The sequence below is a fragment of the Thunnus thynnus genome, chromosome 14 (assembly GCF_963924715.1).
Source record: "Thunnus thynnus chromosome 14, fThuThy2.1, whole genome shotgun sequence".
NCBI lineage: Eukaryota > Metazoa > Chordata > Actinopteri > Scombriformes > Scombridae > Thunnus > Thunnus thynnus.
This window is the reverse complement of record NC_089530.1, coordinates 11,004,421-11,029,889: the sequence shown is the minus strand read 5'-3', so window position 1 is coordinate 11,029,889 and position 25,469 is coordinate 11,004,421. Positions and strand designations below refer to the sequence as shown.

Sequence of the window (25,469 nt, the reverse complement as noted above, 5' to 3'; positions counted from 1 at the left end):
GAGATCATGAATGAAACCAGTTTGTCCATAAAGTACAGGGTTACATTAATATGACTGCCTCTGAGGACAGGTCTACCAATCAGTCAAATGCCTTATCACTTTTCTATAAGGCAACAGCCACAAGCTGACAGTCATTCTCTTATCACACTAATCCGGATAACTTCAGCACTGAGCCCACGAAGGCAGCAGGGATAAATTAGTTTACTCCCTTACTGATTGGATTAAAAACCCAGGAGTGGGCCTCGACCTCCTGGCCCTAACTACTACAGCCACCAACTGCTAAGCTTTAATGAACATGTCAGTTTAAATGGAAATAAATTACTTGACAAAACATGATTTGATCTCAGTCTGATACACTTTATTTCAAAGTTCGCCATGAAATAACCTACTTTAGATGTAACATATGAGTACCGACTCAATATGTTCATGCTATAGACAAGCCCACCTTCAACCTTTGATTTATCACCCTTTTTACAAGGACTGTTTATTCCCAATGATTCAAATCCCCTGCCAGACGTCAAGAGAGCAGCATTTTATATGACAGCTGACTCAATAGTAATCCAGTGCAGGTTAAATGTGAGTCTCAGGAGCCCACAGTCTGCTTTGCATCCCTGGGGAGATGACCCACCATGACTGCACCACAGCTATGGAAGCAGCAGTCAAAGAGATTAGCCTGCTCACTGCAGAAAACTGGGCTCTAGACAGCATACTTTTGTCTTCAGAGGAACATGTCCCCCATACAGACACTACATGCTTAATGGCAACTCATAAGTAAGTATCCCACTGCAGCTTTATAGACAAGTCTAGAAACAGAGAGTTCTCACACTGCAGTGATGGACTCATAAATGAATACAAAGGCACGGCTGTGACACAGTAACAGGCCTGCGTTAGGAGTTGCGGCAGCCACGCTTTGATGGTAGGAGACACAATATGACAGGCAAACAAAACTACAACCTGGGCTGACTGAAATAAAATGAAACTTATTAGACCCTCTCTCTGTCAAGACACGGTGAGCCGCAACTCCCCCCGCTAAATCACTTACAGTTTAAATAGGCCCTTTTATTTCAGAAGAGGAGGGAATATTACTTCTCCATAGGAGTAAATGTGTTCTATTGTAATAGTTTGCAGCAGGCGACAGAGCCAGGGGCCGGCGTGCAGACGTGGACCAAGTGTGTCTATTCTGACAGCCACTTAACCTCCAGGCCAGCTCACAGGAAGGAGAGAGCCTGGTTTAATTTCACAAGGCCTGTGGCATGTGTGCAAGTGTTTGCATAAGGGAGGAGTAAGAGAGGAAAAACCTAAGAGAGAGAAAGATAATCAAAAGATAAAAAAAAAAAAAAAAAGGAATAAGAAAAAAAGACAGAGAGGGAGTGAGCTGTATGGCCAAAAATAAAAGACAACAATGTTTCTAGCTACAGTGAAGAGGCCGTCCTCTCCTGAGCTGCAATGACTTCCTCATTCTTTTGTATTCAAGTCCATCCTGTGCCTCACTCCTCTCATCAGGCAGCTGCTGTAAAGGCTCAGAGTTTCCGCCGAGGGGAGTGGGTCGCTGAGGCAGCGGCAAGATGTGCAACTATTGCCTTGTAGTGGCAGTTTTGTAAATGACCTTACTGTTATTATGTGCATTTTTGAGGCTGCATCTACTGCCACAGAAAAAAAGGACCTGCATCAGCTTGCAGGAAAACCCAGGATCTCCCAGCTGAATGGGGAAACACCCGCAGGGAGGGGAGAAAACAGCAGGCTGGCTGGAGAGTGTGACATCACCTAAGTGCGGGCTTCCATGTTTCTGTGAAGTCTCATATGTGAGTGTGTGCATGAACAAACAGTGAGTGTAGTTTTCCCTCTTTCTGCTGCAGCAGCACCACCACCACCACCACCACCACTCACACTCACTGCAGTTCACACAGCATGTAGAAGCAGAAAGATGAGGGGGGGAAACATCGGGCATGGACTGGCTAAATAAACCTCCCAGAAAGCTGCAGATAAAAAAAGCAGCTCACACACAACATCCTTATTGCAACAGCACAAGAATTAAGACACCCATCCCCGGCCGTCGGTAATCAAACCAATCCCAACATCTACTGCAGATACTCTGAAACGATCCCACACCTTCAAACGGGGTCGCATTCAAATTCACACACGGCGATCAGTACAGCATAGGCTGCAGATATATGCCTACAAAGTTGAAGGACATGGAAGATACGAGGCATTATGTGAAAGCAGAGTGTCTGAAGGCTAGTTACAGTAAACAGCCGGGCAGCGCCAGCGGGCTGTTGATGGGATTCAGCAAGCGCTCCAAAAAAAAAAAAAACCCTGCATTGCCTCTATTAAAGCTCCACGTCCCACTGTGGATTAAAATAACCAAAGACGACACCAGGTTGGGATACACATCATGACTCATCTTATGCCTCACCTTTCCATAAAACGCTATCTCAAGAAAAGAAATGAGGCTAGTTAGCTTACTTCCTTAGCCAGCCCAGCCACCACCACTGCTTCTCTTCGGTCCAGCCTGGCCGGTCCTACACCTCTCTCTGTGCGCACAGACGTCCTGGGACTTACCGGTCTTATGTGCTGATGATGTCGCTGTGAAGAGACAACAAGTGCGGGGAGGCTGCCGGCCACCGCTCCGCTGCTCCGGGACAACAGGAGTACTGATCTGCACACTTTCGCAGCCATCTCTGTAGTGAAACCTCGCCGGGAAGGAGACTGCTGCGGGCGGACCGAGACGCACCGAAGGGAAGAGGGAGGGTGGTGGTGGGCGGGTTTGCGGGGCTGGACTACGGCTTCATACACATGCCCAGTGTTGCACCAGAATGCAAAGATAAAACACTTTGATGCTGGCTAATTCAAAACAAACACACGCACAGCATGTATTTCATTCAACTACAAAAAAACGTCCATCACACAATTATTCTATCTAAGACCATGAAAGTATGATAATCATGTAATAACTTTATTACAAGTGTGTACAGATGTGACAGTAAACATATATTGCTGGGATAAGACAGTGGTGGTTTTTATTTTTAAAAAGGGGAGCAGCAAAATGTATTTCAGTTCAAACAAAATGATCTCAGACTAAAAGGGAATGAAAGCAAAGGAACAAAGAAACCACAGGCCACTGCCTCATCACTGTTATCTCAACTAATCTCTGTGAATATATGAATCCTGCAAGAGGAAACGCCATGTGGTTAACTAGAGTAGATATACTATAGGTATGTGATACAAGTATATCTTAGATAAATATTGGCCTGTTTTCAGTTCTAACATACATCTGTCAGTCCCGATAGTAGTAAAAGATTAAAAAACAACCATAAAGCCAGTGCTGTCACTCTTGACAAACAACTATAAATCTGTAATGATATCTTATTAAAGATGAATTGCTTCGTCTGGGTTACTTACAAATCTGGACAAATAGATCCTTTATATTAGCAAAATAGTCCATGCCATTTTGAATTTCTTGACTTTAATGTCACCCTCTACAGTCAAAGGTGTATTGCTTCCTTCCTTTTGCTACTGCATAATTGAAACAGTTTATTATGGGAGGTATATGTGGGACATGGTGACTATGCTGTGCGTCTGTATCCATTTGCTCAACCATTACTTCAGCAAAATTTGGCACTTTGTGTAGAGCTGGCTTTCACTTCAAAGATTGGTTATTTTCTTGAAACTGACATACGCAATATAACTTGTCTGAAATGTCTCAGTGTTAGGCTACATCTTGGCAGACTTTCTGCCACTGGCCACACCATCAATCCCTCTATAACTGTGTGTCTAATATTAGCTTGTCCTTCAGTCACTCTCGTGACTATGTCCCAAAAGAGTAGCCTAGAGGATCAAATCTAATTTAACTGATCTTCAGTTACTTTTAAACAGCGCAGGCTACTTCCTAATGTAAAGCGTTTTAATGCATTTCAGAGCTTCTGTCGCCAAGTGGCAGAACACAAGGCCAAGTGGTCAAGTATGAGGCATTTTTGTTGTTTTCCAGAGTCACTCAACCACTGCAAATGCAGGTAATGGGAGTGGTAATGGATCCTTTTGGTCAATGAGTGTCAAGGAAACTCCCTTTAGTGGAATGTAACCTATCCTGTTTAATCTTCGACCGAGCCTGTTATACTGCCATCTGCCACACCTGTTTTGGTCAAAGGAGAAGATATACACTAACATACAGTATTTCTTTATGTACAAGATCATATTTTGTAACTTTCACTGTGGTAATTCTAATATGGCTGGAGCTTTAGAGAATATGAAAAATAAGAAATAAGATAAAAAGCAAATGGAGTTTGGGTTGTTTTGTAGATGACTGTGCTTGTCTTATGTTTGTTGGTGAAATAATATGCCATTGCTCCTGAACTCATCCCAGTTCCTTCTGTACTTCTTCAGGTGCAGTGCATCAGGCTGTGTGGGCGATGTAATTTAAATGCAAATTGTCAGCCATGGACAAGGACCTGCTCAAGGCCTCTAGGCTGCATCGATTCAAGGAGCGAATCTTTGTGTGGTGCCAAATACCGAGCACTGTCTCACGTAAAGCTTTACTGTACTGCTGTAACTGTGCCGTGACAGTATTCATTTGCACATGCTGCGTCAGCAGTTTAAACAAAAGAAGCTGCAGTAAAGTTAAAAATACATGCAGGTATTAGATTTCATCTAGTGACTGAAGTTACAGTTTTTAAGATGCATGTTGCTCGATTTTGTTTGATCTCTGTGTTGTGTGCATAGAGTCTTAACGTTAGCTAGATGCATGTTATATTCATGTAGACTTAAGACTTGATTTTATACGTAATATCTACTTATCATACTACTTTCATGGGTAAACTTATCAGTGATGAAACAAGAAATTTTTATATAAAAAATATTAAAATATAAATGACACAAAATAACAAATCAGTTGGTAAAAAAGCCTCCCACATGAAATATCTGTTGACTGATAAAAGAGATTAATGCCACCAGATGGCATGTTTGTAAGGCACTACTAACAAAATGTATGTAGTACAAAATTACACTTTCAATTAGAATAACAATTTCACCTTTATAGTCTTAGTTTAGACTAACCTCTCTAAGACAGGTATTGTGATCTAGGAAAAGCAAACAATTAAACTTCAATACAAAAATGTCACATAAAATCAGCAACTTTCCAACATGAAGCTATTGGCAGATACTAGCGGCACCAAATGTTGTTGAGTCCTTAAATGTGTCTTGGAGAGATCACTCTGAATAGAAAAAACAAAGAGGAATTTACAAGTATAAACCAAAGTCATTTTTTTAGTAATAATCAAATTTAATTTCAAGACACAGGTTGTCAGTCCACATTGGGTCTCATAAATTCCACTATTTCCACAAATTTAGATTTATGCAAATATGATCTGTTGACAAATCTTTTTTCCACAGTTGTCTACAAACTGTTGAACCATGTCTCAAGGTCAGAGATGGATTAATTGAGCAGAGTACAAGAACAGGTGTGTATCCATGCCTGTGTGCAAATGTGTGTGTGGGTGCATATCTGTGCATGACTGCAATCTCTCCTTGAAGCATGAGATAACCCCTCCCATGATTCTAGGAAGAAGGTTATTCCCAAAGCAAGCATATGTGGGTGTGTAACTTCTATTTCATCACACCACTAATAAATAAGGTGACTAGGTAATGTTGTAGACCTAATTAGGACATGTATTCATTTCCTGCTTACTCACAGCAATGTGCCTGCTGAAACTGGATCCCTCTTTTGTCTGTGGATCCTCACCTGAGTTATCTTTCATCATTATACAGAGACGCAGCTTGTGGATCAAGTTTTGTCGTAGTTTTCATTCTACAGAGCAGCTCAGCTGGGACTTGGTAGAGTGTACACAAATTGCTGTAGTTGCTGTAAAGCCAACACTCCCCTAAGGATTTACAAGTGTGTTCTTAATGTAGCTCTCAAGGGTGAGAGACCCTCTTAAACTAAAAACAAGTCACAGTGGTAGCAACACTGTTGTCAGGCACAGCTGAACCAAGGAAGCTCTTCCTGCTGTCTTATCTCCTGCTCCACCTTTGCACTGCCTCAACAGCACGGTGGCAGTAATCAGTATGTAACGCTATTGTACGTATTGCTGTTAATATAGCAGCAAGGTAAACAGTTACCTTACATGCTTAACCTTCAACCCAAGTTAAGTAAGACAAATGGGAAGTGTGCTAGAGTCACAAAGTGGAAACCTGAGAACAGGGAAGACACAGTGTTTCTTTTAAGGTTTAAATGACCGGTAGCTGATCCTTAAGACCTAACTTCTAATAGACTAGGACACTGATCCCTACACCATGCCCAGATGCCTCAGACATGGTGACAGATCTAAAAACACTGAGGTCATGAACACATGCAGTGGAGAGCTGCCGGCGTATTTATGTCCTTTTTAAAAAAGGAAGAAGGGAGGAAAGAGAGGAGAAGGAGGTATTGAAATTTGGTTTACAGAGGATGATAGGAAAAGACAAAGAGATTAGTTTAAATAATGGTATGGATCAGGGAGGGTAATACTGTAAGTTGAAATATGTCTATTTAATATTTTAGAGATGGTCGTCTATCCGGAAAATAATTACCCCAGCTTCACTGAAACTTGATTGAAAACAGTAACTCCTGTGTATTGGTTATATGTAGCAACTATAAAATAGCAAATGCAGTAACCCTGACAGAAAATAGTTAGAGAGAACTGCAGATGACCCTTGACTTCTGTGACCACGGGTCCATTTGTTATTGTAATAGTTGTATTGATTAAGCAATATATTGACGGAATGCTCAAGTTCTGGCCCCACTTGGACAGTTTTCCATTTATAAATGCATTAAATCACATGATCCTTATATATCAAGAATCCTCAGAGGAGAAACTTTTGGCTCCATTTTCACAAATTTATAGCTTATGAATCAATCTAAAGCCATTAAACCTCCTTGCATTATGTATCACACCCAACAAAGTGTCACAAGAATTTGATGACCTGATACAGCAGAGTAATGCAAGACTGGTGTTATTCACATTCTTTAGTTTAAGACAAGTCAATCTACCGAAGCCGAATGACATTAAAAGGAATGTGTTGTTATAAACGGCACGCTAAACAGTATACACACTGAAGCAGAGTCTCCAGGCACACTGAGCAAAGAATGCATCCAACATGCCTCCTCTTGCCTTTTAGATTGCAGTAATTTGCATTTGTCTTGTCTGACTGTGTGCGCGTGTTAATATTAGCTGAAATTTCTTTGTGTTTCCAGTCATATCACTTAGCAAAGGGTAGGGGTGTATATATTAACCTCTTATATTATGCCTGACCAATGAAAATACTGATTCACTGTGCTAACTGAGCACTTTAAAAATCTTTCTTGCCAATTAATTAAAATGCATTAGGGCCAGAGATCTATCTGAAAAGCTTTTGCCATTTAGACAGAGCAATTTGTTATATAGCTTTTTGAGTTTAGTGATATTAAATACAATATGAGTATGAACACAGAAATATAATAATGGTGGTATGAGAAACACAAACCTGATTGATTACACTTTGTTGGTGTCTAGAGGTTGGGATAAACTACTCAGTCATCCCTGGCATTTCTTAAAGGAGCAAGCAGTTGTATTCTATCACTCTTTATTTCATTCATAACCTCATTAACATTGATATAGGTCACATCAAGCAGAAATTTGAGCTGCTCTTTCATTGGATGTGACAAGTCCCTGCAACCCGCAGTCATCTATGACACGTCCCCACTCGGCTCAGCAGCTCCCCATATTTTCCTTTCACATTTTGGATTCACAGTCCAGCAAATATGTATTCAAGGCAACAATTAGAACTGGCATACTGCAAAGAGGCAAGTAATTTAGCTCTTATACATTTTTATGCCGCAGCTCTGTCAAGGCATGCTTGACTGACAGCAGAGCCTCTCTATCTCCCTCTTCAATTCAGTTATGTTATTGAAATGAATAAAAACTAATAAATATAATAATGTGGAAACAGTTTCGAATCATAATTATCATTGTGTAAAAAAATATCAGACATGAAAAAATACTCTACAAATGCTGTGGCCTTTAATAACAAGATATGGGTGAAAGCAGCTTAAGCCCTTTATGTTATTTATTGTCTTGCAGTTTGTTTGTGCATCACTTTGTTCACCTTTTCATTCTTGCTTCATTTGTAGTCCCTGATTGGGTGATTTAGATGATTGTACTTGTAGGGAACAATTGCCATCTTTTCAATATTGAAAAAAACGCCTTTTATGCCTCCCTGCCAGCGAGGCCATGGCCAGAGGCATTATGTTTTCGGGTTGTCCATCCATCTGTCCTATTCTCTGGGACATGATATCTCAGGAACGCCTAGAGGGAATTTCTTCAAATTTGGCACAAACGTCCACTTGGAGTCAAGGATGAATTGATTAGATTTTGGTGGTCAAAGGTCAAAGGTCAGGGTCAGTGTGACCTCACAAAACACGTTTTTGGCCATAACTCAAGAATTCACAAGCTGATTATGAAAAAGTTTCCCAGTCTCCAAGCGAAGACGGCATGTTTCTCACCGGAAATTATTGACTGGAATCATACATGTCAATATAGTGATAACCAAAAAATACACCTAATACCTTTTACTAAATTCCTTCAAAGTCTTCACTACAAAAATTATATGAGTCTGGACAGACACGGATGTAAACTGCAACTTTTTGGCGGAGGCATACAACAGCGAGGCAGTATTTCTAGTTGAATTATTAGTTGTTGATTGCAATTTACTGTAATGTTACCCTAGCTTTACCAGCCTAATTAACTTCATTTCTAATTTGATGATATACTGTGTTGAATTAAAGTAAACTCTTAACACCATGCCACGTAGCTAAACACCATAAAATGACATTTGATGCTGTGTTACTTACAAAGCGGCTGAATTCCCTCCAGTAATGGGAGGGGGGGGGGCCCATTTCAGCAACATGGGGGGCGGGGTGCGGAGAGGTTGCCCCACCCCGTTGTCTGCACGGTTGTTGGTGAACACGGAACTGCTTCCTGCGCTGCTCTCCATCTCTGTAGACACAGGAGTCAAAGACGTACTCTGAGACGCCGAAGACATTATCATTTTGGACTGACTGGTGTTCGTGTTGTCACTAGTGTGAGTAACCGTATCACTTCTTGGCTAAGACAGCTTTCTAACTAGCAGTGTGTAACGATTGAAATAGCAGCTCGCTGAGCTAACGGCAGATATTTAGCTCGCTAGCTAGCGTTAGCTGTCCTACGAGATAATTAGCGTCATTTACTCGATAGCTATGCATGTCAACACTGAAACAAGTGATACAAAATAAGGGCTGACGTTGAACTAAAAACATATATTACTGGGTAGGTTAGCGGATAGCTAACCGCTATATTACATCAGGCTGTTGGCAACAATGTTAACTTGCGGCTAAAAACAAAACATTGGGGTTCTTGTGCACCACGGGAACAACTTTTGGGTCTCTGGGATCCGCTCAGCGATTTTGACAAGTCAAATAAAACCATAACAATGATTAAAAACACGTTTTGACCTCCGTGCTGCAACGTTACGTTTGCTAATTGGCTAACTGTCAGTCTGCAGTGTGCAGTCTTAACGATTTCTAAAAACTGTGAATGTCAACAGACCCTAACTCACTGATGGGGTCTTCATATCACACCATCAGCCGCATCCCATACATTCAGGAGTTTGTTCATTTGATCCTCATCTGATCAGATTCTTGTTAATGTTGTTGGGTAGTTAAATATATAGGCCTAGTTGTCAATTTGGAAACTAAAACGTATGATCCTTGTCAAACAGGCTGTTGTTGTGCTAACTTCTGCTAGACCTGAGAGTAAACTGATTTTGTTTGTGGGCCCTTGAGTGTCTTTGGACCCCAGTTTTCGGGAAACTGTGGGGTCTAAACAAAAAATAAAGTGTGTGAGCTCATTTCACAATGATAATGCTAGTTTATCAGTCTGTCACCTCAGTTAAATGGGTGTACCAGCCTAAACCCCACTTTTTAAATAGATGCACCTGCAATATACAGTCCTTACATTTCTGTTTATAGACCTGATGTTCCTGTAGGGCAGTGAAGAATAGCGTACTATGTTCTGAGTCATTGAATTGTTGAAGTGACCCAACCCTTGAGTGTCTGTCAGCCCAGCGTATTTGGTTTAATACTACTAAACTTTCAGTTTACAATTCAAAATTGTGATCAAATACTTATGTCACCTTTAATTGGTGAATAAATATGTGAGAAGATGTCATATGTCACTGTTGTTTTCATGAGACACTTTCCTTGGTCTGTGCTCTGGGCATGGTAATACTCCTTTCTCTGATTATATTTACTGCTTGAAGGCAGAAAACATCCCTGAGCAACAGAGGAAGTTGAAAGTTAAGCATCTCAGAGCTGTTAAGTTTACTATTATTTGAGAGGAACACATCACTTGAACTGAGGGCATAAAACATATTTTTTAGTGCCTCATTAGGAGGTAACACTGCCCCTTTCTGTTTTTGTTTATGTTTTTTAAGATGGAAACATCCAAGTACCAAGTAGTGTTCACATGGCATAGATACTTATGTTTCTCTCGTGGGCAACTCAACATCTCATTGTCCGGTGGGGGAGACTGTTGATGATGAAGAGAAATATTGATTTACCATGTCCCAGGTCACTTCCAAGTCCCAAGATGTCTTTGTCACCAGGTGATTTGGGATTGTGCTATGGGATTGGCTGGACTTTTAAAATAAAGGAAATGGCTTTCCTTAAATACTAAGGTCACTGTAAAAAGATACAGCCTGAGACATTTATATGCAAAACCATATTCTGGTTTTTATCCTATCGGTAAGAGAAAAGCATTAGATTTAAAATATAGTCATCCCTGGCTAGGGTATGATGTATGTACATGTTTCTAGGGCTGGGCAATCTGATACATTTCAAACAATAATTTAAAGGACCAGTGTGTAAGATTTAGTGGCATCTAGCCATGAGGTTGCACACTGCAATACCCCTCCTCTTACCTGCCCCTTCCAAACCTGTAAGAGAACCTACAATGACCACCAGACTCGTGAAAAACACGAAAGGCCCTCTCTAGAGCTAGTGTTTGGTTTGTCTGTTCTGGGCTACTGTAGAAACATGACGGTGCAACATAGTGGGCTCCGTGGAGGGGGACTCGCTCCCTATGTAGATATAAAGGGCTCATTTTAAGGTAACGAAAACACGATTCTTATTTTCAGGTGATTATACACTAATGAAAACATACTTATGAATATTATATTCAATTTCTGCCAAGTCTGTTCCGCTAGATGCCACTAAATTCTACACACTGATCCTTTGACAGATTTACTGTGATAACAATAAATGAAAGAACTATTATCTGGATTCCCTGACAACTACAAGTTTGCATTACATTATCTGCTGTAATAATATTTTAAGTGTTAGCAGTGGCACTTGCACTTTGCTTTAGTGATGTAAATCCAAGCCAGGGCAAGGTGGACACATGTAACTGGTTAATAACCGGGTTTTAAGGGCAGATTTTTCAGCAGCACCTTTAGAAGGCTTTTACCAAACATACCAAAATGGGCACAATAACATAATGCTTGTCAATGACAGTATATCAATATGTTTTGTAAAGGTTGTTTTACTTGCATATTAAGCACTGATGAAGAGAAGATGGCGTGGCTGTTTAATTGTAGTGTCTTTAAGTTGGCAATATTTGTTTCTATAACCTGGAAAAAAAGACAGGATGGTAGAATCAAGATAGAATCAACAGGTGTTACCATACTTACACAACCTTGTAATGACATGGTCGTCTTCAACTGTACTGTATGAAGATGATGAGTACAGATGGCAGTTTGTAGCTGACTGCCTCATCGAATATAGATTTTACATTCCCAGTGTCCCTCTCCTGACCAAAAAATTCAGACTGGTCGATGAGATGAAAGACCACATTGTTGTGTCTCAGCTGTAAAAATCTATTTACTATACAAGCTCCAAGTTCCCAGCTGGGGATTTCACAGATCCTGAGTAACTTTGATAGTGATTAATTTCAATTCTGTAGACATATTTGAAAAGCCCAGGCGGACATTAATTACACAAGCCTAAACTGGTGGTCCTCAGCTGGCTGCTTAGCTGAAGACCGCTAGATCAAGAAAAACAATTTTGTATTTGTCCCTCTGCCTCATGTTTATTATTTATGCTTATCTGGCATATGTTTCTACATACTAGTGTCACAATCAGGTTGGGAAATTAGCATCAGTCACCAGCCAAATGCTGGTAAAATATGAGAGTGGCCAGTAGATTTCAGACACAAAGTAATGATTAACATTGAGTGGCTGGTGAACTTGAACATGTATCTATCAGTTGCTGGTAGATGTTAACATTTTAAAAAGATCTCATACAGGCATCAAGAAATCCTCCTAGGTCAGAACTTCAGAACTTATAGTTTTAGATTTTCGTGTTTCGTGTACCAAATTACAAAACTACCTGTCTCAACAAACCTTCTTTTTGGTTGTTCTGTTGCAATGCATAGATGTGTCGTCTTGTTGCAGCTGGCTGTAGTAACAGTCTTTCAGCATCAGTCTGTCTCCAGTTTCACAGAAATGGTGTACATGCAAGCCTGTACCTCATCAGTCCCCATTGTCATGGGCTGCTGAACACTCCATTTAGCATATTCCATGTCTTTTTCTTTTCTTTCTGCTGAATCAGTTTGACAACCATTGTCTGAATTGTTAATAGCATATCGACAGGTGGCAGCTTCAGGCCCCCTTCAGTGAGGTGAACTCCTCTGTCCCATACTTTTCAAAAATGCACACCCGGGAGCTACAGATACACACCAGTAGCCCCTCGCTTAATTGTTAATCATCTTTCCGTGACAGTGATGAATTAAGAAACAGTCTAGTCCAAAATGAAGTTCTGGAGCTTAGCTTTATTGCTGGCAATTAGTTTTATCCTTGCTTTGGTCTTTCTGTTGTTTATTAATTGAGGTGTGTGAGGGTTCCAGGACATTTATGCATTGACCGCAGTGCAGTAGGAAGACAGATCCCAAGAGTTCAATCCTTTTGTTCTAAGCTTTGCCCCTTGAGATGGGTATTAATTAGTTTTTCTTTTTTGACAAATTCTCCAAATCCATACCTAAGACTTCTATGGCTTATGACTGGAGAAGGATTGTGCTTTAATAACGCAGTGGTTGCTGTGGGTCAACTTGAGCTTCTGTGTGACATTTAGATGAGATAATGTTGCAAAGTATGAAGCAGTTTTATCCTCTTGGATGTCAGAGAAGCAGAAACTGCCACATTTTTGGCTGGACCGCAACAGCGGGGCCAGCTCGATAACTGCAATTGTCCGTGACTGAGTAGCTGAGTGATGAAGTTACACCATTGTTCGGCAAAATGCCGCCATTTCCTGTATCTGTTTCAAATTTAAAGTCCTCTAGCGCTTCATATTAGGGTGTACCAGTATGTGTCGTATGCATTATGGTACGTTACGGTTCTGTGCATGAAGTCATACATCAAAATAGTTTAATAATCCACTTACTCCGATGTGCGGAACAATAATTCTAGAGCGCGAGTTCCACCTGGAACGTTTTGGCAGCACACAACTTAGCTAGAGCATGCTCATGGGTGTATGCTAGCCGACTTAGCCAAGGTAGCCTGGTTACCCTGTAGCGTTGCTACCATTGGACTGATAAACGAGAGACCCGTAACACTGACTGAGTGCAGCACCGATGTTAAAATATACTCTGTTATGTCCATAGTGAAATGATATTGCGTCCTCCCGTCCCCCTCCCTTCTCTGTGATGGTTGGCTTTTCACTCACTTGCCTTTGAGTGAAGCTGTTCAGCACAACGATAAAAACATTTGTTTTCTGACGTGGTCAGACAGCACGTCCTAAGAACCAGTTCTGAGGCAGAAAAATGTAGTTAAAAAGTATGAAAGTAAAAATAGTGATTTGACTGATATTTTTTTTTATTAAACCTTAATTTAATCAGGAATTCCCTTCAGATTGAAATCTCTTTCTGAGGGGGACCCGGCCAAGCCAGCACACCAGTTACAGTTTAAGTAGAAATAAAACACAACAGATAGGGAATACAAAAATCCAGCTCAAATAAGGAAGTTGCAGTTCCTCAGTTGAATGGACTTTTAACACAGCTTTAAATTATTCCATATATATTATTATATATGACATCATTAGATTATTAATACTGAAGTATCAGTGTGTAAGCAACATTTTACTGTTATAGCTGCTGGAGGTGGAGCTAGTTTCAGCAAGTTACTTTATATACAGTTAGACCATAAATCAGCATGAAACAGCTGTCAGCAGGTGTCCTGACTCATGCAGGGAACAGAAGGGTTGTTTTCATTTTCCATTGTTTTCCAATTAACTGTTTCAGTAATAGTTTCCACTGCAGCACAACTATACTGTTTCAGTAATAGTTGCGGCCAGTGAACCATAGTTGGATGTGTACATTTTTCAACTGTACTGAAATCGTACCGAACCGTGACCCCAAAACCGAGGCACCTACCAAACCGTGAATTTTGTGTACCGCTATTTCATTCACAGTCCAGGCGTATACTAGGTTTTGATTTAGTCTTGTTTTTCTGCCATCATATAACATAAATAAAATGCCCCAAAGCAAAATGGTAGCGCAAGTGTCAGCCTTCTCTGTTTCACCTCACCTTTACTCTTTTCTCTCTGCAGGATGTTCCGCTTGCGGGCATTGTCCGCAGTCTCACTGGGTCTGGCGCAGCTGTCCCGGCGCTACCACAGTGGGGCAGTGCGAGGGTCAGGCCGGAGGAGACTAATGCTGGCAGCCCTGGCTGGGGTAACTGGTGTGTCTGCTAGTGCTGGACTGCTCTGGACAAGGTAGAAATAGGCCCATTAATACATCTGTGTGCTTCTTTGTGCTATCCAGAAAATAATAATGGACTTCTGTTATTCTGCCATCACATATGTTTGTCTTGAGTGATGCACCATGCTTTGAAGTGTGTTGTCTTGTGTCTGTCTTTAGACAATTGCTCTTCTCTTTATCTGCTCCCATTAAACGAACAGACCTTGATCCATATTGACTAAACTAGCATTTGCTTACGGTGCAGTATTAGATAGCAGTTGACTCCTGAGCTCATGCCAAATTCAATTCCCTCACATTATACAACTGTTGGGGAAACCACCCTATGAAGTAGCTTACCCATATTTCTGTTGACATTCCAAGGCACCACCCAAAGTGTGTCACAATGTCTTTATGGCTATCCATTACTAAGGGGGCCTGTGTTTGGTTAAGTCAAAGCTGTATAGAGGGTGTTGACGTGAGGGCTCTATAGGGACAGAATGACTGTGCTGCAGGAGGCAGAGTGATGGATGGTGCCTCAGGGCATTGGAGACTGATGGGAAGAGACTGTTCCAGGCCCTCACCCCAGGCTTCATTCTACTTGTGTCTCATTAAACTGAATTATTCAGTCTGCCCCAGACAGACCCAGCTATTTATTATTATTATTCCAATTTTCAATTTAGTCAGAAAAATGGCCAAGTGGGAGTTTGCCATGGTAGACCTCTCCACATTGCACAGACAAGCAAATCACAATGCAGCACATTATCTCTCTTATTCCCTCTCTCAGTTTGAACTCTGTTAAGCATCATAGCTACAGCACATACTCAGCTCAATGACATACCATCCCGGCTCCAGTTTGTACTAGAGCAAAAAACAAAGAAATATTGCTTAATCTTATTGACAGAGTACATGGGAATGTCCCCAAGGTGTTTACCAGTTTCTAATCTGTTTTTTTTTTTTTTTTTTTGCTGTTGTTGTTGTTGTTGTTGAAAACTAGAGCGTATGCAGATGCAGGGCCTTCCGTTGGACACTTTGAGCAACCAAACAGAGAGGAAGCTGATTTCGTCAGGGATACAGACTCGGAAACGGAGTCAGAGAAATCGGTGGAGGCCAGCAGTGGAGATGAAGAAGGAAAGGATGAAGGTGGTGAGGGGAAAAAAAAGAAGCCACGCTCTGGATTCCGTGACCGCAAGGTAATCAATAAATAATAAACATTCGGCCATTTAGTCAGTCTCCTGTTTAATTCACCTCGAGAATGGTGTTTTGAAAGCCCTCCCAATCAATGTTCAATATGCAAACGCCAGTATATTTTGACAGAATATTTTATGGAGAGACACAAAGGTAATCAGCATGCATTTCTGCTGTCATGAACAACAGAAGTGTACCACGCGTAAGACTTTATTGCTGTTAATTAGGCAGCGGATGACAAAGGACAAGCAGAAAGGGTCTTTGGTACGATGCCAATTAAACACAGTTCAGTTTGCTCTGCATATTATTGTTGGAGGACCAGCGAGAAGGAAAGAGGAAGCGCTTTAAACAATAGATGCCATTATTTTCAAACACAATGTGATGAAATGGTACATCTGACTTATGGGTAAGGATGTGAAGATTGTGCAATCACTCTTGCAGCAGCCGTTGTCTGTTGAAAGCATATAGATGTCAGGGGAGCAAACTGCTTTAGTGAATCACAGCACCACAGGATTCACTAGTGTGTTGGTAAAAATAGGTTGTTTGTGCCAGCTCGCTCACGATGTCAAATAAAGTATCTGGCTTTGCTAAAGCTCACTGTCTGAAGTAAATTCTGTACGTATGTGCAGTGCATCAATGCTTCAGAGGCTGTCCTTGAAATGGTCCAATTTTGATGTGAGTTTTATAGCATGTGTGGTGGGTACAACTAAAACATTGATTGTTATTTGTCTTTAGAAAATGTATTTTAAGTTCCTAGATCCTTCCATGTGTTTTTGTCTTTATTTTTTCTCAAACGTGGAAAGAACTTCCTGAATAACATCTACTCAAATGCAAAATTGTGCAGCAAGAGGGAATATTCACTCTAATGTGTGTTTAAAATTCACTGCTTTCACTTTCTTCCTTTTAAACTGATTTACCACTCAGATGTCTCAGATGTAGCACAAGCTTTGAAAAGTGTGTGGTAAAAAATTATAAATAACTGATGTGACTTGGATTTCACCCTTCTGGCTGTGTGTGTGTGTGTGTGTGTGTGTGTGTGTGGAGTATTTGTAATGAGAGAGCACAAATGGCTGAAAGCTCAAAAGAACAGGCTTGATTCTCCATCAGTGTGGGTGATGCTTAGATCAGTAGCCTGTAAATCTAAGGAGATGAGAGCCAGAGTGAGATGACAGCGTAGCCCTGGCTTTCCATCAGTCAGCTTCTCTGGCTTTTCTGTACGACTGTCCCGTAACCTCTCATCCATACAATGATGGTTGCCTCTTGTGGAGACACGTTCCTGGTGATTTCCCTTAAGACCAGTAAGGTCTGCTAAAGAAGAGGAACCAACACAGAGGCACGTAATCATAGTTTCAGACTCAAGAAGAGAATCTAGTTAGAGCAAAGTCTTTGTATCACCATCTGTTATCAAATTGGAGGGGATAACAACCTCAGAAAGTTGAAGCTGTACATCGTGTGTTACCTTTTCCATGGGAAGTTTGTGTAGCGCACGCAATCGCTCAGTGTCACATAAAGTAAACAGCCTGAGTCCCAAAACGACACAGCTCTGTCATTTTCTCTGCCATGCTGCATCTGTTTGAAATATTCTGCAGAAAAGAGTGTCAAAACAAACACTGCTGTGTGCTAATGTGTGTGGCAGAGCTAAATATATATATATTTTTGTATTTCCCAAAATGTTGAATCACAGTTTGTCAGTGACACCATGCTCTTAGCTTATCGTTCTTATCTGTGATAGTACTGCAGTCTCCCTTCCTGTCAGTCACACTGATCTTGAAAACACTTTCTCTCCTGTTTTGATTAAGTAGAAGTTGACTCAGCGACTGGGAGGTTAATATCCCTTGCTACCGGGACTGACATCTTGTTTTCCTGCTGCTACCTCCTTCTTTATTCTGGTCGCCTCTCCTCCACCTATTTGCACTCTTTTCACTCTCCCTGAAATTATTTCCCTTGCTTCACATAGGATTAGAATATTGCCAGTTGTTTGATCCTGTTGATGTTTAAGTATATGAGAGTGGTGCTAATTCCTAATATGTGAAATTGTGTCATTAATTGCACTTCCTGTCTGGTTGGCAGGTGATGGAGTATGAGAACAGGATAAGGGCCTACTCAACTCCAGACAAGATTTTCCGCTACTTTGCCACGCTGAAGGTGATCGGTGAGCATGGAGATGCTGAGGTTTACATGACGCCCCAGGACTTCATACGCTCCATCACTCCTAACGAGAAGCAACCGGAGAGTGAGTCTCCTCTCTTTCCCCCATCTGTGCTTAGTCTTCGCCGTGACTTCTTCCTTATTTCAACCATTGGGGTGCTTCTATTCTTTTCTCTGATTTCCACCCCTTTTTTCTTTATGCCTTGAGTCTAGTTCTGTAGACAGAACAGTAAACATTGTGGCTGTTTCTGCTGCTCATACAGGACTTTGGCCCTAAATACACCTTGTCGACCTTGCATGTGTTGTAGTACATGCATACAGATAGTTTATGGTCATCACTATTCAGGGTGTGATGTTCCCATTTACCAGTGCTGAGATCATATCACTCCACCGACAGAGCCTTACCCAACACAGCTCCCCCTGTGCTCCAAGGGGGTGTAACAGGGCTGTCCGATCATGCTGAGGTGAGGGAATCAGGCACAGCAGTTGGTGTATCAATTAACGGGTTCAGACCAGAGCAGATCTCAGGCGTCACACGTGGAGCCAGTGACAGATATTTGATCCTCAGCCATGGGAGGGTTGGGAAGTCAGAGAGCTTAAAACTTGGCATAGACACGTTTCAGCACCACTCTTGCCTTTTATCTGTCATTATCAGGTTATTCCAGTGCACCAAAATTCATTTAGTTTTGTGTGACATTTTTTCGTATGGGAGTATATTAGTTTCCATAACAGACCTGCGGTTGAATGCTCACAGTGTGAGCACTATTACATCCTGAGCATTCATCCACAGTGAAGGAGGCAAACCTGCAGTTAGCACTTAAGAAAGACTTAGCTGGGCCTGTCATGTCTGCATTGCCATTCCTGCTCACCGCAGCGCTTCCATCTCTTCAACATGCTCAAGAATTGGCCTAGCTTAGCCCCCATTGGTCTTCCATTCTTAGACCCAGCACATCTCCTCACCACCTCCTGATTCCCTCAGCTCTTCCTTTCTTTATCCTCTCTTTAGCCCATCCAAACTGGAATTAACGTAACGATGAACTGAGCTCTGTTGGATAAGAGAAGATTTAGGAAAGCAGATGAAAAATAAAGAGAAACTCGAGTTTATTTCATAGGCAGCCATGTCATTCTCTTCTCCAAACTTCCAGGCCCCATGAGGTTAACCATGACTCCATGGCCAATATTAATAATAATGATAAATCCTCAGTTGCTGATAAATTGACAAATTATGATAAATTACTCTGCTTTTGTTGATTTAATGCTCAGAAGTTTTTGTGCATTTTAAATGGAGAATAACCCATGGACCTGATGATAATTAGACAGTTTTTGCCTCATTTTATTGTTTGTCCAAATTGTCTGTTTGGACAGAGTCTGACAATACTAAAACCAATAGAACAACTGTGTCCTAGTTCAGAGGCTGTATCATCAGGACATGGTGCACAAAGGAGGGTCCTTCAGAGGACCTGAAGGCCGCGCTAAACCTGCATCCCAAATCAGACAGTCTTCCCACGTGCAGACCAATGCTAATGGTGCTTTCAGGTGGCCCTAATCAAATTGTAAAGTCAAAAATGTGAATGACTGTGACTGCCAAAAGTGTAAAAACAACAGGGAATGCCAGTGGGAATACCTTACAGTTCTTGACTTTTACTTAACCATGTGATGGATGACTTGCAAGTGATGTATAAATCTGGTAAGTATATCCACGCCCCTTCTAATTCCCTGCAATGCCTTGTGATTTACATCATAGTCAACGAAACAATGCTATGCAAACAATGCTAACAAGAGCAGTGGCCTTTTTTGCCTGGTTTCCATTGTTCACACCTTGCAATATGGTTTTCATTGGTCATGGTTTTATATTTATCAGTGATTGATGACTACCTGTGTGCAAATACCTGGTAAATATCACATGGTTACATAATATTTACTGGTGTTACAGTTTGGCAAAGGATGCTTCAATGTGCGGTAAAGAACTGACCAACACAAATTGGATATGGGATAATGATGACTGCAAAGGATAGACCATTTGTGTCCTCCATATCTGGGCAAAAATAGATTATGTCTGTAAAATGCGACAGGCCCTGTTGGCCTGTTATTCCATCTAGACATCCAGACTTCAGATCGGAAATCCAGCAAGCGTCTCCATTATCGACAATGATAACTGACCTGAGGTTAAGGATTATTGACGCCGGGACACAATAGGCCATGCTGCTCCCTAGTCAGTTTGTTTCCTGGTTAAAAGATCTGATTTTTAAATTGGAGGGGAATGCAGGATTAATAAAATGCTGCATATATTTACTTGTCTTGTGTTAAAGCAAAACTGAAGAAGGTGGTAGGCTGTTTACAGAGGCCTCTGGTGTGATAAGGTGGTGATTTCTGTAATGCTGATGAAAGCCAACATCAAACAAACACTTTATGAGTCTTCAGTTCAATGAGATTATATTCCTACCATCGCCCTCAAAGTCAATCTTATTTAACACAGATTTAACAAGTCAGCGTGCTACTAGTCTTTCTGTGTGCTGTGTTTTTTTTTTTCTTTTTTCACTGCATGTTTCATCATTCAACAGATGAAAAGCATTTTCTCGCATAAAACGTAGAAAATAATCTCCTCGACAAGGTTTATTAGTTTCAATTACCTATGTTTGAGGGTAAGATAGTTCTGTTTTTCCTCAAAAATCACATCTCATGTTTGAAGTATATTTAATTTACTTCAGTAATAAGAAGGGAAAATCTAATTTTATTTCATCCTTACAGGGAGTAGAATCATATTCAGCTACAAAATAAATTGAATTTTTGTTTTCTTACTTTCTTATAAGACATGACATAGATATAAACCATCCCTAAGACTAGAAGGACAAAATACAAGTGCACAGTGAAGACTACTAATTCTCATCTGATCCTTATGTGGACTTTACTGGAGTCCTTATTCACTGTTAGCATGATATAATGACATTGATTTCTTTACTCATTTTAAGCTACGATCTATATAAATATAGATAAAGGTTAAGCTACTAACTCTTATTGCTGATCTTGCTTTGTGCTGCTTAAACTCTGTATGAGAACTTTGTCATGACCAATGATTACAAAAATCAAAGCTGAATGGTTATGATTTTTCGTTTTAAAAAATTGGCAAAATAGAAATGGGTTGTTAATGACTATTATTAATCTCTAGCATGTCAGCGATTACCAGTGATACAATAATGATACCAAGTAAATTCATTTGTTCTGCTTCATGCAAGGCATATGTCTTGATGCCCCCGCTGTGTAACTAGCCTGCCTCTCATCTCATTTGTTATATTTGTCTCTGTCTAATCTGCATGTCTCTGTTTATTGTCTCTGTCTGTGTGTTTTTCAGATTTAGGCCTGGATCAGTTCATTGTGAAACGCTATGATGGGAAGGTAAGAATCTGGCGCCTTTGGTGGTAGAGAGGCAAAAGGTCAATTTAGAAATCATGAAGGCAGTTTTTCATAATTATATAAATGTTTCAATCCTGGTTTATAAATGTAATTTTAAGTAACTATTTTTGGATTTTGTTAATATGCTGTAAATTAAATGAGTACTTGTGCATTGTTATATGTCCCCAGAAAGCTGTGTTCTAATAATATTTCATCTAGGTTACTTTTCCTCCCACTGCACCACATGCCTGTCTACCAGAGGGGTTTATTCCCCAGACTGGCCAAAGTCAATAATGACTTAAAGGATCAGGTCACCCTTAATACTAAAAACTTATTTTCTCACTTACCCCAATTACCCATGGTGCTGTCTGGCCATGCAGATAATTTCAGTTTTATTTGCCGAGGTTTTGAGATATCTGAAACTTTGCCGCTACCCCAGTACATCGGAGGTGAATAGAATTTTGTTCGTGCTCCTTAAAGTGCTAAAAAAATATAATGTGAAAACTGAACAGTAACATGTCATCCCAGAAACAATGTCCCGGTTACTCACAGACCTGACTTTTCTCAGCAGTTTTCGTATGGGGTAATTTCTTCAGTCTAAAGTAGTTCCAAGTAAAAACTTAACATTCAGCAAAAACCTTAAAGTCACTGTATACTTTTTTATTTTTTGGAAAATGATCTTTTCAGAATTTTGTCAGTCTCTTAAATGTTGATCCTATTGCCATGCAGAAAAGATTAGGCAAATGATGTCAGCGTTTGATAATTAGGCTTTATAACCCCAGAATACGGTAAGGGTTTTATCTGTTCATGAGTTTTAAAATATGCATACACAGAGGAGAAATTATAATTTGGTTTTATTTCGATGCAGTAGTGCAGGAACTGTTAATGACATGAAGTGAGGGAGAAAAAAATCAAAGATGTTATTATCTCTGAATGGAAAAAAGAAATTCATTCCAACTGATAGATTAATTTGTAAGTGGGCTTACCTATCAACACAATGAAAACTTTGTGTGTACACTTCCATGTAAATGAACTAAAATTGTTCATCAAATGTCATGCAGTTTCTGTTTTAGTTCATTTTAAATGTGTCTGTTGCTGAATCCCAATCCTTATAGATGTAATATTATATAATATAATGAAATCCCTCTATAAAGTATAAATAAAAGCACTGCCCCATTCATTTATATTGCAGGCATTGAAGAAAGCAGGTAAATAGAACTGGAATGATGAATTGAGGTGATAACTTAGTGTCGTGGAAGTAAACAGACACTCATCAGGGGCAGTGAGCTTATGGTACCATAAAAGATGACATGTGATAAGAGATAGTGGAGCAAATAAACACCATTGCATTCTGTCAGCAAAGCGTTCAGAGATTAATAGAAAAAAAATGCAAATTGCACTTCTAGGCCCTGTTTGTTTGTTTTTGGTGTTCCTTATTTCTTTGGATATCTGGCAGAATATACAAAAGCTGATATCACACTGAGATACTGAACGTCCATATTTGGTATATGTTTTACTGGAAACTAATAACATCAGCAGTGAATATGATGTTAAAGTCTTCCCACCCTCAACATTGAGGGTGGGAAAGTATGTTGTTTTTGTACATGTTATTCTTTGCGTATGTCTGTGTTTTAGCTCTTGCTTTGCTGTCTGCTTTTCTTTTTTTTTTTACTGTTAACTCATTATTTTAGATATGCAGATTGAGATTAGAGCAGGGAATCAGAATATCCTTCTTCCAAATATTGTTTAAGCTCTCAGCATGTTCAGAAATAGGCTTAAATAATGATAGGTAATGAAGATCAATATCGTTGTCAACCTAAGCAAGAATACCATATGTGCTTTCAATCACAAAGTATGCAGTTAGATCAGGAAAGCCTAGCAGCTCCATGCTTAATCATTAAAGTGGACATGTACAAAGTGGACCTGCCCACTGCATAATGACCTATTTAAACACAGTAACAGCAGGTGAACCTTGGACGGGCTAGTCCCCTATAGCCACAGATTGACTGAAAGGATATAAGGAGAGAAGCCATCAATATATATCATAAACATCATTATTTTCATTACTGCTTTCCTTGATATTGATTTGTGACCATTGCTGTCCTCTCACTGATCCCAGGAAGCATCTGTCACACCCAGTTGCCCACCGCGTTCATTCATTTACTGTTAGCTAATCATCAGTGTGAGGATTGTAGTTTCTAACCTCATTACAAAACCCATCAGCCCCCAGGCTGGTATGATGATGAGTAAGTCTGTACCCCATGTAGTAGTCAGATGAGCTACACCATGACAGTGAAGCTAAGGACAGAACAAGGCCTATTTCTTAATTACAACTTCCCTCCTTTACTCCCTTGTCCGCTCCTTCAGGAAGTCATGATTTTACTAAGAGATACTGCAGGAACTCATATTTAAAAGGCATGTCAACCAAAGAGCTTTGGCTATATATTAATTAAAAGGGAAACTCTGTGGCAGGTGGTAATCCCCTGACTAAAATCGCAATGTAGCACTCTACATTTATGGCCCTTCTCTGCTTATGTAAATATGATCCCTATCTCCAAGCCGTGTGTTTCTTTTATTTGCCAGGCAAATCTCTGGACACATGGTTTTCTCTGATACTGTATTTAGCTTTGGTTATCCCCAGATACTTTCCTGCCATGGCCAGAGAGGTCCAAGAGCTGCTCACCCTCACAGATTCTGTTCACCCCCCTTTTCGCCCAGAGCCACGTGCCTGCCTGCCCCTCATTGGCTTGATGGGCACTTCTAGCTAGTTGGAGGAGGAATAAACATTTACTGTTTCCTGCCAAGAAGCCATGAAATCTAGCTCACATGAAACCAAACACTGCAGTGAATTAGATCTAGATGAAATGGCCACGGCAGTATAGTGTGTAGTGGCGCAATATCTGTAGTGTGTGTAAATCATGAAGTTGATGGAGGGTGTGGTGAAGTACAAGAGGAGCTTTTCAGATGGGGGTTGGGTGGCAAAGTAGGATGAAGGTTAAGGTCGATGGCAGAGAGGAGTATAGTATTGTGTATGTGAGTAACATGAGAGCTCTCTTAAAAGACCTCTGTGTCTCTCTTACCATGGTTTTATTTAAAAATAGGCACGCCAGTTAAGAGATTTGTCACATGCGAGCCATTTTGCCAAATGAGAACATGTAAAAATGTTTGTGTCATGAACCTCTCACTACCCCCCTCCCCCCCCTCCACGCCCTCTCCTGCTGACACTAATTTGTTCCAGGTTCAGTCTGTAAAGGCAAACATAAGATGCCCTGTGTGGTTGTTTAACAATTGTTGTTCATATTGACTCATCCTGTTTGTTTTATTTTTATTTTCCTGTCCCGGGCACACAGTTGTTTTAGAAGTCTTTAAATGGGATTGCTTGTGTTTGTTCGACCAATTGTGTCTCACCTTTCTCTGCTGTTAATTCGTTCATCTGTGTTTTTCTTCTCTTACCTTGTATAATGTGGGCGTGCTTTCAGCTGCCACGATCGTAAATTGATGTGACCTGATGTTGCAATTGTTAACTGTTGATTATACTCTCGTGCTCTTATCAACCATTCTCTCTCATTCACATAACAAGTAATCCCTCCATTTTCTCTCTCTCTACCCTTCCTCGTGAATAACCATCATCCTCCCAAAATCCCCACTTTTTCTTTGTCTCCTCCCCCAATCATTCCTCCTACTGATCCCCCCCCATTCTCCACCCATAAACTCCCCACCCCTCCTCCTCGTCCTCCTCCCTCCCTCTCATCTCCTTCTTTTTCTGCCCCTCCCTCTCTGCAGGACTTCTGGCAGGTATGGGGTGTGTGCCGAGCAGCATGTGTGCACCTGAATGAAAAACTGCACTTTGTAGTCACTACCTACTCCCTCCCTCTACTTTATACTTTTTCTTTTTTTTTTTTTTTTCCTATGTCTCTTTCTAATTTTTCTCTCTTTTTATTACTCACTCTCTCACTCCCTACTAATGAGAAG

At 40.6% G+C, this 25,469-nt stretch overlaps 2 protein-coding genes across 4 annotated transcripts in view; one reads left to right on the top strand and one right to left on the bottom strand.

Annotated features, from left to right (window-relative positions):
• mcu (mitochondrial calcium uniporter) overlaps positions 1–2,746 on the bottom strand; it is a 61,228-nt gene extending 58,482 nt beyond the window's left edge. The window contains exon 1 of one of the 3 annotated variants that reach the window (XM_067609793.1): positions 2,464–2,746. In XM_067609793.1, the coding sequence (XP_067465894.1) occupies positions 2,464–2,676 (213 nt within the window). In that variant the 5' untranslated portion in view covers positions 2,677–2,746. The remainder of the gene's footprint in view (positions 1–2,463) is intronic. The other 2 variants (XM_067609796.1, XM_067609794.1) reach the window with 2 other exon arrangements.
• Positions 2,747–8,935: 6,189 nt separating this feature from the next.
• Positions 8,936–25,469, top strand: part of micu1 (mitochondrial calcium uptake 1) — a 32,727-nt gene continuing 16,193 nt past the window's right edge. Inside the window, exons 1-5 of the mRNA XM_067609791.1 lie at positions 8,936–9,090; positions 14,645–14,809; positions 15,769–15,964; positions 18,030–18,192; positions 21,457–21,500. Of these exons, the coding sequence (XP_067465892.1) occupies positions 14,646–14,809; positions 15,769–15,964; positions 18,030–18,192; positions 21,457–21,500 (567 nt within the window). The 5' untranslated portion in view covers positions 8,936–9,090; position 14,645. The remainder of the gene's footprint in view (positions 9,091–14,644; positions 14,810–15,768; positions 15,965–18,029; positions 18,193–21,456; positions 21,501–25,469) is intronic.